Below are 14054 nucleotides of genomic sequence, written 5' to 3'. Positions count from 1 at the left end.
TCAAGGAGGAACATGTCGGGTGGGCAGCAGTAGAAGCTGGGTCTGCAATGAACGAAGGTCATTGAAGTAAATCGAGATGGGGACGCCTGGAGGAGCATTATCGAAGCGATAGGTCTCCAACCAGAACAGGATAAGGGGAAGAAGATTAAGTGATACGAGGATTGAGATGTTTTCAAGGATCTTGATATTAATACATATTATATTACTGAAATTTTTGTTGACCACAAGTACTAACTACCGTGTTTATATTGGCAGTAAAAAAGCTCTTTCATCTTTTCTCATCCAATGTCAACCTCGATAAAGTGTCGTAGGATGGAAAAAAATAATCTAGAAGCTTTTTACTCCCAATATGAAGAAAAAAATTTTGGTAACTATTTTTTTTAAATTAACATGTTTTTATCGGATATGGAAACACGATGTAACAATACTTAACTAAAAACATATTTGGTATGGGATGAATTCCTTATGGACGAAGTCAGTACTTTTCTTTGTTCATTATCACTCGAAAGAATTAACAATTTGTTTAACTTATTTAAAATGTGTATTCGCTCTAAAATAATAAGGTACTCTAAATATGAAACAACGTATATACCTACTACGCGATCATGATCAACACGTTAACTATTTTTGTATAGATATATTTTTAATTTATATTTATTTAATTTTGTTTTACGCCCTGCTTGACATTATTATGTATCCCTACATGTTGTCATTATATGAATGTCTAAACATCCATCGACGGGAAAACCTCGTCATAACATTATTATGATTAATAATTTAAGGTTTCAGGTGTGACTGAGTATTTTCAACATTGCAGGAAAGCGGAATACTTAAAAATCCTACTAACAAACACAGCAATAAATAATTCAGTAAGATCAGAAATTTACAAAGAGATATGCTTGCGATGTTCCAACTGACGCAAAACTGGTTTCCTCGTACGATCATAAGCACAGACACGATAATATTATGATAATATGAAAGCTATATAATTTTGTATAAGGTTTACCTTGGGTGGAGAAGCAGGTGGGCTTCTAGGTAGGCCCAGGTCTTCATCTTCCTCGCTGGTATCTCCTCTAGCTCGTCTTCTAACTGCAGCCGCTAGTTCCGCCTAAACAATTAACGATAAGTTAGTAAAGCTTGTATTAATACATTGATGATTTTCTGTGAAATGCTTGATAATCATTTTATGGAACTCCAAGACAAAATGGGCTAATAAACTTTACCCATTAATACCAAAATAATCAAGTGTCGCAACACATTAAAATACCCGAAATAAAGAAAGAAATCGTAAGAGGAATGCTACAAACCTTATCTCAACTTTACACCTTTCACCACCATTTTATTTGACTTTTAACACAATATACCAGAAATCGCTTGATGCTTTTATCTAGATTACCTATAACCTCACATAAAACGGTTACACCAGTTCTTACCCATATTCTTCTAGACAGCAGACGGCCCCAGCAACGGCGTTGACTGCCTCCTTTAAGCCTCATCTCACTGCGGTCTTGTAGACCACCTCACCACACATTTCCAATACAACAGAGGGTCTAAACAACACCCTTGTGGAACACCAAACAATTCAGGAACAACACAAAAGGGACTAATCCACGCCCTTGTAGAACACCACACAGGCAAAACTTATCCACGTTCTTGTGGAAGATCTGGTTACACAGTTACAACTTACAACACAGTAATGGGCCAACACATTATTTTAGCTTTGTTGAACCTAATTAAACGAAATACACTTAACACAACAGTTAATAATTAGATTTTAATAATTGATCTTTACGGAAGGTAGTTTTTTAAGTCACTGCGAGCATTTAAAATTAAATACGGTATATATAAATTTTCGTAATAAAGAAGCATTACTATAGCTCTATCAGAAACAAAAAATATTGAAATAAAACGAAATTTTATGTTCACATGAATGGATTGTTTAAAACGGCCATCATTAAGGATTACGACTGATTATGATTAACAGAGAAAAAGCATAAAACTCAATTAAATTGCTCTGTACTTCTTGTTCTATTACTCTCATTTACTATGAAACATCCATATACCTATTGTAGGTCTAAAATTCATCAGTTCCGTGAAAATGGCAAACGTGGTACGTGAAACCGTTGAATCGAGGTGCTTGCTACATGTGAAAACCTAACAAGCGTGACGAATAATTTGAAATAATTTAACACAGAACGTTACCGTGTTATTATAATTAAGTGTTTTCATCAAGCGACAAAGGAAAAACATGAATTTATTACGATTAATATATTTATGTTGACTTTTAAAATACGGTCATATAACTGAAGAAGGCTACTCTGTCGAAAAATTGTTAATTAATTATATAAGATTTTGAAAAGCTCCAACTTAGGAATCAACATTAAAATTCCCTGACATGACAGGCGACGAGCATCATAGAGAATTCCCTATTAGAATTTCTAGTAACGCATCAAATTTCACGAGCCACGAACATAGACTAAATTACATCAATGGCCACGAAGCTTCCTAATATCCGTTTTATATTTATATTTTTCAATTGTTTGATTAACAAAATTAAATGCTATGCTAATATTATTCAAAATAACGAGTAAACTGTTATTTTTCATAAATCATTTCGGGTTTGCGCTGACACACCCACAACCAACTACAAGACTCCGGTAGCCATTTTTACCGTTAACTTTTATTATATATTTGAATTTCGGTTTTGTTTCCATGAATTAATGAACGCAAATCTTGGAAGTGGAAATTAACCCACTTCACGACATCCGATCGAGCTGAAACTCGGCAGATATACTCGTTGTCCATGAAAATGGATTCCATCAAACTTTGTTGGTAATCACACATACACAAGCGAACAAAGACGTATTTCTATGAAATTGGATGACATTAGCATTATATCCGAAATAAATGTCGGTCCCTTCCAATAGCGATTTGGCTCAGTTGTTAGCGCGGTTGACTCCAGTCCCTGGGGAGGAAGGTTCAATACATCTTCAAAACTCTAGACGTCATGTCAATAAGACAACTTTACGCCAAAACTGCTCTCCTACACCTCATCCATAATAATCTTCATATTACTAATCAACCAAAAGCCATAATAAAAACCAGGTCAACAACAAATAAAATACTGAACATTCCGATAACACACACCACACACGGACAAAGACACTTTCAATACTACGCAACCAAACTTTTTAACAGTATGCCCATTAAACAACTAATGACTACAAATACATCTACAAACTTTCTCAAAAAACATATCGTAGCCTGGATAAAAAATCAAGATATTCACTTTATTCAAAAGCTTATAATTCCAAACCAAACATAACCAAAATATGACAAGTAAAATTAAATATTATACACGCTCTTCAAGAATTATCCAAAAATACATACACGCACATATAAATGTGTGTTTTCATGTTTCAATATATGTCTGTGAAAAAAAAAAACAAACTTTCTACTACAACACATAAATACCTGTCACACTTAATCACAAATACGTTAACACCTCAGCACAGGTTCTCCTAGTGAGGTGTTCACGTAACATACAATATCACCCACACACAGTTTTACATATATCAACCTATGTTCTTTATTTTTTATACCTTTTTCTGTACTTTTTCTCTGTACTACAATATAAACCACTGTAATAATTTGTAAAATGTGTATTCAAGAATAGACATAAATAAATTTAAAAAAAAATCTATTAATAAAAATAGATGAATTAGCAGTAAAAACAAAACCTATTTTTTTCTCATTTTAGTCAACTTTTTGTCAAATTCATGGTAAAAACAAAAATACTTTTTATCGAGGTTTATCATTGTAAGTTGTATATATATTTTATCGAAGTTTATCATTGTAATATTGTATGTATATACGTTTTATCGAAGTTTATCATTGTAAGATTGTATCTAAGTATATATGTTTTATCGAGGTTTATCATTGTAATATTGTATGTATATACGTTTTATCGAAGTTTATCATTGTAAGATTGTTCCTAAGTATATATGTTTTATCGAGGTTTATCGTTGTAATATTGTATGTATTTATGTTTTATCGAGGTTTACCATTGTAAGATTGTAGATATAAAGAATATCTTTAATATTTTATTTACTGTTTTTAAGTTTGACCAATGTAACACATTCCTTATAGTGTTGATTAACATTTAATTTCAACAAAGAACATTTATAATAATTTATGCTCTAAATAATTTTATTATTCATATCAACCAACGAATAATTATAAATTTATCATTTCGCCACAGACTTAATGGTTTCTGAAAGCCACGTACTAATTTAATTAACGAGTATTCTGGAGAAACTTTCAGTGAAGACTGGAATGAAGATGAATACCATCTGATCAAAACTTAAATCTTATAAGGCTTATCATGTTTAAACTTTCCCTAATACATTGGAACCCACATCTGTCTGAGTACTTTCGCCAACTTGATGGTAAAAAAAAAAAAAAATAAGGTTTAACTCAAATTATTATAAGCAATAATTAGTCGCCTGAAATATCCATACAAATTGAAAATATCTCCCGAGTAAAAATAAATGCCGCCGACGGAATTGAACGTTGATTAATTGAACCCGCACCTTCCGATGTCCGGTCAGGTGCTCTGGACCACTGAGCTACGTCGGCTTATTTCAAATACGCCAAATAATTCAATATGTACTGGTACTTCAATCAACAATTACTGCTTATTTTATTTTTTCACCAGTAAATAACCAACTTCATTTTATTATTTTAATAAAAAAAATTGCTTATAATAATTTGTTATCCTTTGTGCTATGCATAAAATGTTAATAATTAAAAAAAAATAATAGGTTTAACTTAGTTGTGTGTCGGTATTAAGCTAAGGTGAGCTTTTATTCGAGATTGAAGGGCGGCTAAATATGGGTTAATAGACGTTGGTTTATGGAATAGGTCGGCGAAGTAGCGCCTATCGAAAAAGGTCGTTTAACGAAAAACGCAGTTAATGTCAAGGATCTAGACTGGAACTGGCGTACTTTTATCAAATATCAGGGGTGGAGTTCGTTAGGTACTTTTAGGTGAAATAGAATGATTTGAATTGCTGATAGGGTTGATTTTTTTTAATGTGAAACCGCACAAGAGTGCGAGAAGTGAGTGAGAACTGCTCCCAACCGTCTGGTGCCAGTGAGACTATGGCATCCCCAATTTTTTTTCAATTCAATTCTGTTTATTCATTTCAAAACATTACTCAATTGTTAATTTCAATGCGTTTTTAAAATATTTTTGTAATAAGAATTCTTAGATTAATATTAACAGTGTGTATATCAACTATACCAGTGATAATAGAGCTTGCCTTTTAAAGGAAGCTTCATTGATGCTAAAAATGTCGATATCCGAATTGATTCTGTTCAACAGCAAGATTGCTCGTTAGTTTTGCAGGCCGGGATATAAAATAGTCTATGTTGTCGATGACGTAGATAACCATCGGGAACATAGAAATGAATGCTCTCCATGATGACCGAGTTTTCAAACCATCCACGAATCAGTCTGAAGAAATGTGTAGCAATGCGCACATCCCTCCTGACCGGTAGATAGTTCATTCCGAGCATACCCAAAAGAAAGTCAGTGGGATAGAGCCACGGGTAGTAGCCATACTCCCTCATGTAGAGAAATCTCAAGAATTTCTTCTGAACTCTCTTCAACATGAGAGAATAGTTTACCTGGTGTGGACTCCAAATCAATGACCCACTTTCAAGTCTACTCCTTACTAAGGAATTAAATAAATTAATAATTAAGGTAACAACAAGCAACTTTTGAAATTCTGAATTGTAGCGATTAATTTGTGTTATTTCACAATTTATTCATTAAAAATAATTTGTGATATATTTGCGGTAGGTTCCAGAGTGGAATAACCTCTCAGTATCGTAAGACAATGATTTAATTAAAACCTTACTTTAAATGGCTTTTGCCGTGTTCGGTGGCCACATCTGAATAGCCAGGTACTTCCTCTCCACACTACCTTCAGCATTACAATATAATCCAATTGGGGACACGGAGAAAAATGACTAATGCTAATGTATTAAGAATCTCTTCCAATTATTTGATAATTCCGGTTAAAAACGGGATTGTAGGTCTTACGAATATATTATCATGATGTTATCGGAACACGTGTTCATAAATATCCAAATATTTTTGCATTACAACGAAAATTCTCTGTATCGCAAAGCAAAATCAATAAAACATTCTTAAATTGGTAATGGCTGTTAATTTATCGTGAGGGTAAAAATCTATGTCTCTCCGTGTAGTCTTACTGGCAAAGGACGGTTGGGATCAGTTGGGACTCTTGTGCGGTATTCACATCAAAATAAAGGTACATAACTAAATTTAGATTATTCTAGCACAAAATTCTTCCTTCATTCTCTTTTAAACGAACTCGTCAATGATTCAGACTGTTAACTTGATCCGCCTCAGGTATATATTTATATAAGTCATTTGATAATCTCCTGACTATGACCATTCTCACAACCATTATCACATTCCTTCACCGATACCTTGTACGTAATATAATAACCGTCCTTTTGTTTATATTATTTTCTATGTATGGTTTTGCATTCCATTCCATTAGGATGTCACACTGTACAAATATGTTTATTTATGGTATTTAAATAGATACTCCTGATACAATCTTTATTCATATATAATTTAAATAACTTTTTAAAATTATTTTTTAATGATAAACTAATGTTTATAAGACAAGGTTTTATGCATAGCACAAAGGATAACAAATTATTATAAGCAAAAATTAGTTTCCTGAAATATCAATACAAAATGAAAATATCTCCTGAGTAAAAATAAATGCCGCCGACGGGAATAGAACCCGCACCTTCTGATGTCCGGTCAGGTGCTCTGGACCACTGAGCTACGTTGGCTTATTTCCAACACGCCAAATAATTCAATATGTAATAGTACTTCAATCAACAATTACTGCTTATTAACTTTGGTTTAAATTAATCAACTATTTTCGTAATTTAAATTTAATCTTTCAGGCCTCTGATAAAAGGTTGGAGTATTTCCGCTTTAAAATAAAAACAAAAAATTGAATTTTTCTACATTTTTGAAATATTAAAATGTTGAATGGACATAAACAAAAAAATGGCTCACCTTAAGTTTTTTGTAACTAAAATTGCTGACGCCGAAAAAATATATGTATAAAAACAAACGTGATTAGACAAATGTATTACAAACGATATTGCCACCTAATTTTTTTATCGATTCACATAAAAATAATGAACAAAACATTCATAGAATTTGCATAAAAGTGTACAATTTAGTTCTTATGCGATTAACTTTTAGATTTGAATATAAAGCGTGGTGTTTTGTCTTTCTAACACCGTTTAGATTATATTTCTTACAATGACAGTAAGGGAGACAACGATTTCTCTGAGACCATATATGTTGTTCCCAAAAGCGAACAAATTATCCAAAGTAGTTAAATTTGTTTAAATTTTCTTTTAGTTTTGTTTCCTCTGGTAATTCGCCAAATATCTTCATTGCTCGATTTTTAACTCCAGGTTTAATAATAAATGCACCAAGAAAATCAAATCGGCAGTCATTTTCGTATTTCGTACGCATTTTTAAAAACTCTATATTAATTTATGAAATACAATGTAGGTATCTATTTATTTATTAGCTTTTGGAAGCTAGACACACAAGGCATTATTTTCTGATTCTGGAAAATCTCAATACTTGTTTTCACAAAAAATAAGAGTGTAAAAATGCTATACTATATGTGTTTTGAAAATTAAATCATTTTGCCCATATTGAAATTCAGTCTTTCAAATCACTGTGCAGGTAAGTAAGGCAATTACTAATATTTCTATTTACATATATAATGTGTATATTAACGGGTTTGTTCCAAATCTACAGTTCAATTCAGAGATTGATGAAATTTTGCACACTTGACATTCAAAACAAGGAATTACTGTCTACATTTGGTTTTGAAAAAAGTGTGGAAAGTCCGGGCAACGCAACTAGTTTATTATAAATCAGAAATTAGTTCATATTATGTTGAAAAGGTTTTTGCTGTGCATCTCTAGTCTCTCTCTCGCTCTTGAGTTCGATAACAAATCTCCAGAGAAAATTATTCATGGACGATCACTTCAAACCTATCAAACCTTCTGTCAGGGAAATGGCGACAATATGGAAGAAAATCGTCAGTTCAGTTTAAATTAAAATGTGAGATTGTAAAAATTCAACCAAACTTGCACAAACAAATTTCAGTTCACTTTCTGATTTTATGGAGTTATTTAGCTCAAAGGAATTCCTCATAATAGATAATTATAATCGAATTAAAAGAAACGCATTCTTCTTGTGAAGTATATGTATGTGTAAGAAGTGTACGTATGAAACATGTGGGGAAAAATTAATTAGTAAATAATCGTTTTGGTTTGTCATCAAAATCGCTAACCAATCTCAAAAGCAGTTTATTAAACGTACGCACGACGGAGCTCCGAGACAGCATGAAAGAGATTCATTAATGTTGGTATACAGGGTGTATCGGCAAGTACCCGACAAACTTTAACCAGCTTTTCCTTAGCACATTTGGAGTAACAAATATTATGGGCACTTTGCTGTCCGGCAACATTTTTTTCAATTAAAAATAAAAAAATTATAAAAAAATCCACACTCCGTCACTGTCATTGGCATTGTTTCTCGTGTTCAACAGCTGTTATTAGCAAGTGTGTCAAAAAGGGTCTTCGCTCTTTCGTACACACTAAATAATAATAGTTAAAAATGAGACGAATGGTGCCATGCCATTTCGTTGTGATTGTAAAAGCGCGCCAATGTAGGTACGTACGTATATTATTCAACGAAACTCGAATAAAATATTGCCAGATGGGTTTTCAAACTGTGACAAAGGATAAAACGGTGGTGAAAATATTAATGATAAATTTTTATTAAAAAAAAATGTTACCGGACAGCAAAGTGCCCATAACATTTTTTACTCCAAATGTGCTAAGGAATAGCTGGTTAAAGTTTGTCGGGTACGTGCCGATACATCCTGTATAAGAGCGTACTAGGTTGTCCAGTGTATCTTCGTTATCACCTGTCTTATAGGCTAGTTGATTATTACTACGCCATCCCAATATCAGAGTTTTCGCCACGTTTGGTATTTTAGCAGGGGTGCTCGGATTCATAGTATGAGGTTTGTTCAGGTCTTGGCTGCGGATGCTCCTGCCCACCAAGCGTGGCGGGCCGGACCGGTAGAAGCCGGTTGAGAGAGACCATTTGACCTCTCTAGCTGGACTTTTACGGTTATATGTCAACAAGCCCCAAACTCTTGAAGTCATGGGTTTATTTTTATTTTTTTTTTTTTTTTATATTTACTCCACACAGGAGGCCCTGAAGAAAATAATTTCCCTCGGGGCCTATGTCATCTTTGGGGATGCTGTGTGGAGGGTCTTTTTTTGGAGAGGAAGGAGTGAACATGGGTCTTGAAGAGTCCCATGTTGTAGGAGGGAGGAAACACAGAGGCCGGCAGTTCGTTCCACAGCCGAGCTGTTGAACTTAAGAACGAATCGTAGAAGCGACCCGTTCTCATGTGACAAGTGTCAACTGTGTACAAATGTTGGGCGCGCGTTTGGCGTGTATCCCGACTACGCACCGGTGCCGAAGGGATCAATGACGCTAGTTCCTCAGAGCATCTTCCATTGTAATACCGATAGAACAAGGACAGCATACCTACCTGACGCCTGTGCTCTAAAGATTGCAGTCCGTTTGTTAAGATTGGGGAATCTATCAAACGGACCGCCCGTTTCTGCACAGATTCAAGGGTTTTTTTCAGGTATTTTGGGGCTCCAGACCAGAGATGGCTGCCAAATTCGACAGTAGGGCGCACTTGCGATTTGTACAGGGTGAGCAGTTGTGTACTATTAAAGTATCTGCGGGCCCTGTACAGTACGCCCAGCTTCTGAGAGGCCAACTTTACTCTGGCTTCGATGGAGCCCCCGTACCTGAGCTGGTCACTTATAGTTACACCAAGCATATCAATGGAAGGCCTGTTCGGAAGATTGCTTCCGTTGAAGGAGACTAGATTATCATTTGGATCCCTTTTAGACGTAATCAGACAGGATTGGGTCTTTGAAACATTAAATTCGACGAGATTATTTTTACCCCAGGAGGAAATACTCTCGAGATAACCGTCCATTCTCTGCTTCAAAGCCCTCCGAGCCGTTGGAGTTTGTGTGCCCTTTGGGGGCTTGTCAAACAAAAAGCTATCATGAACTGTACTGTCATCCGCGTAACAATGAATCGGTGCACATGTCAAAAGGTCATTGATGTGCAACAAAAACAAAGTCGGAGACAGAACCGATCCCTGTGGGACGCCAGCATTTATGGAGTGCGAGGAAGAGGTGAAACCGTCAGCAACCGCCTGAATCGACCTATCCCTTAAAAAGACAGCAATCCACGTACACAGGGATGCGGGAAGTCCGTAAGAATGCAATTTGTTGACAAGTCCTCGGTGCCAGACCCGGTCAAAGGCCTTGGATATGTCTAGTGCGACCGTTTGGGTCTCACCGTGACGTTCCAGGCACCGCCCCCAAACATGCGTCACATACGCGAGAAGATCACCGCACGAGCGGTTCCGCCGGAATCCGTATTGACGGTCGTTGATAATTTTGTTCTTCTCGAGGTATGTGAGCAGTTTGTCGTTGATCACACGTTCCATCACTTTGGACAGAACTGATGTGATCGCTATGGGGCGGTAGTTGGCCGGGTTGGAGCGGTCACCTTTCTTGGGAATAGGGTGAATTACCGCTTTTATGACAACAAGCCCCAGACTCTTGAAGACCTCAAAGTGAATTTTCCGCAACGAATTCGAGAAAAGTGAAAATACCGTAAGATAGTGCCATAAATAATGCCATCAACATTTGGGACATCAAATAAACGGTGATAACTCATCAAAAAGTGATATTAAGTCATGAAAAGTGATGAAACAAAAACTACATTTAATAAGTAAGGTTTATATGTTACTATTTTATCGTTTTTAATTACTTTATATCACTTTAAAACGGAGAGTTGAATTATCATTTTGATGAGTTATCATGGAACCCAAATAAATATAATCCACAAGCAGAATCAAAGTTTTTCATTTATAAAAAAATTTAAAAAAATATATATGGTGATTACTTTTGCGCCAGTTTGTACATAATAAATAATGTTATTTTGCCATCAACAATAATACAACTTTATAAAATAGGAAGTCTCGTACGGCATTTGATACAAAAAATATCAATTCAATGTCGTGTTGGTATCACAAATCACAAGGCTTCCAATGGAATAATGGAATAATGGAGACGCTCGGTCTAGACTGCAGGGTTTAATTTCCTGCGCGTTTCCGTACCACAATACGTCCCGTGTGGAGAGTGGTATGTGTTATGTGGACTGGGTGTCACCGAACTAAACCGTGTTCTAATAATAATTGTTTTAGTTGACAAATCATTTTATTCTAAATTCTGGAACATTGGGCGCCAGTTTATAATATCTCGTTTGTCCCATTATAAATTGATCAAAGACATATATTTAAGATCAAGAAAATTGAGGAGAGTTTTCACAAACAGTCTACATATATTAAGCAAAAGGTTTTTTTTTCATTACTATTCTCTATATAGATTTCTACGAAATGGATAGTTCATATTTTCTAAAATCAATATATTTATTTAGCTGCTTTGTGCGTAACCGAAAATGATAAATTGTTTATTATATATATTTATGTAAAAGTAAAATAACTAGGTAGGCGTAAAAGAGGCATTATTATCTTATTTCATTGTATCTGAGTAGACCCCTAGTCAAATAAAATAAAAACTTTATTTATGACTAAGTATCAAAAATTTTGCCGGTTGTTTTCAGGTGAATGAAATACTAGTATTTATTCAATTATTTGGCGGTTAAAGATAAACCGACGTAGCACAGTGGTTCCATGCAGCTGACCGGCAATCAGAAGGTATTGGGTTTAATTCCCGTCGGCGACATTTATTTTTTAATGGAATTTTTTTTCTTTTTATATTTGTTTTCCAGACTTATAATTATTGCATAAAAAAACATAAGTTTTTGAAGATTTTCTCTTGTGTAAAACGCACCTCATTTACAGTTTTTCTTGTTTGTTTTTGTGTCTTGTATTACTCTATTGTGTTATTCAATATTTATTTTAAAAAAAAACTACTTTTTGTTCACTAGTTTCTGCTACGTACTCTTGGGAAGGTGAAATCGTGCCTGATAAAAATACCTAATAATATTTTATATTTTTACCATATTATATTTTAAATTAATGATCCTGGGGAGTAAAAACATAAAAACAGAAATCCTTGACATTACCAGATGGAATCCTAGTAAACGAAATTCCCAGATAATCACGGTTTGCCCAATTTATCGCAAGTCTGAATAATTGATTAACCTAGAAAATTCGACGAATGTTATTCAATCGCGAACAAATTTCAAGTATAGACGATATGAAATTGATTGAAACGGCTGAATAACAACTATATAACCATTGAATAGATAATTCCTAGAAGTGTGATTTAAACCAACCTTTTAGCTCCTAGGCTCCATGAGACAGGCCATTAAAATTGTTTGTTTGCTCAACAATATAAATTAACCCTTCTGGCTAATTTGATCGCTTTGGGAACAACCCATGTGGTCTCACAGAAATCTTTGTCTCCCTTACTGTCATAGTGAGAAAAACTTTAAAGAACATAATACAAATCACTGTACAATAAATTGTTCCACACTACAAATTACAAATAAAATTAAATACTTAGGAATAATAATGGACAAAAACCTTAACTGGAAAGATCAAATCAACCTTACCATTAACAAAATAAGGAAATTAATTTATATTTTTCTGAAACTGCGTAACTTTCTATCATTGGAAAATTTAACTTCAGTACGCATTAGTACAATCGAATCTCCAATACGGTGTAACCAGTTGGGGATCCGCATACAACACTAATCTCCTACCTATTGAAATTGTACAACGTCTGATTGTTAAAATAATATTGAAAAAAACCGAGAGATTATCCAACTCAACTTATATTTGAAGAATTTAAAGTACTAAAATTTAATGATCTTATCCGAAAAAACATAATAATTCAAATAAGAAAAGAAAAACAAAATCACAGTTTTTCAACTGAAAGACGTACTCGTCAAAAACATATATTTCCAATACAAAAATGTAACACCTCATTTGCACAACATCATTACACATTTCTAGGTAAAAAATACTTTAATAACCTACCTGATAATATCAGAAAAATCGAAGACGACAAAAACCTACTCAAAGCGATCAAAGAAAATTTCAATGTAAAAAATCAAAATAACGAAATTCGTCAATTAAATAATGTAACGTTATAAATCGTTAAATTGTACATTGTTGATAAACATTTATATTTTTAATATTCTAAACTCCTTAAATTATTAATAAGAATACGGACATAAATAATGTTCATCTCGATACTCAGCATCTCTTTTAAACACAAGCGTCTGCTTCCATAAAATAGAAACATCAAAAAAATTCAAAAAAATTGTGAAAACTAATTTTTATATATCATTATTGTTAGCAAATATTATTATACATTGTAACAGTGTTAGAGGGAGGAAAAAAAACGCTTTAGGTTAAAATCTAGAAAAAAGAATTTAAATGTACACCGCTATGAAAAAAAAAGTTTTGTCTAATAGAATTTTTTATTTTGTTAGAAAAAACGTAAGGTGAGACATTTTTTTCAAACTTTATGTTTTTTTCTAATAATTACATTTGAAAGCGTTTCGAAACGTTAAAAAATAATCCATTTAATTGGATTTTTTATTGCAAAGCGGAAATTCTCCAACCTTATGAACATAATGTGCCAGAGACCTTTAGAGATAATTTATCAATTTCACCAAAAGTAAGGCAATCTAGAGCTTACTTGGAGCACACTGGTACGCCCACAACACTTTTCTATAGGTTAATCTCTTCAGTGTCCATAACTGACAATCGAATGGAATAAAAAAGTGTGTATTTTGTGGCACTGTCGCGCCGTCCAAGTCGG

General features: G+C 33.9%; 1 protein-coding gene across 1 annotated transcript in view; it reads right to left on the bottom strand.

Moving 5' to 3' along the window:
- Positions 1-14054, bottom strand: part of LOC149409145 (uncharacterized) — a 336879-nt gene continuing 322825 nt past the window's right edge. The window contains exons 6-7 of the mRNA XM_089650118.1: positions 1007-1108; positions 1-180 (exon numbers count right to left, since the gene is read on the bottom strand). Of these exons, the coding sequence (XP_089506244.1) occupies positions 1-180; positions 1007-1108 (282 nt within the window). The remainder of the gene's footprint in view (positions 181-1006; positions 1109-14054) is intronic.

Source organism: Hesperophylax consimilis, unplaced genomic scaffold (genome assembly GCF_061612785.1).
Source record: "Hesperophylax consimilis isolate HC1 unplaced genomic scaffold, BYU_Hcon_1.0 scaffold_35, whole genome shotgun sequence".
NCBI classification, from domain to species: Eukaryota; Metazoa; Arthropoda; class Insecta; order Trichoptera; family Limnephilidae; genus Hesperophylax; species Hesperophylax consimilis.
This window is presented reverse-complemented; position numbering and strand designations above follow the sequence as displayed.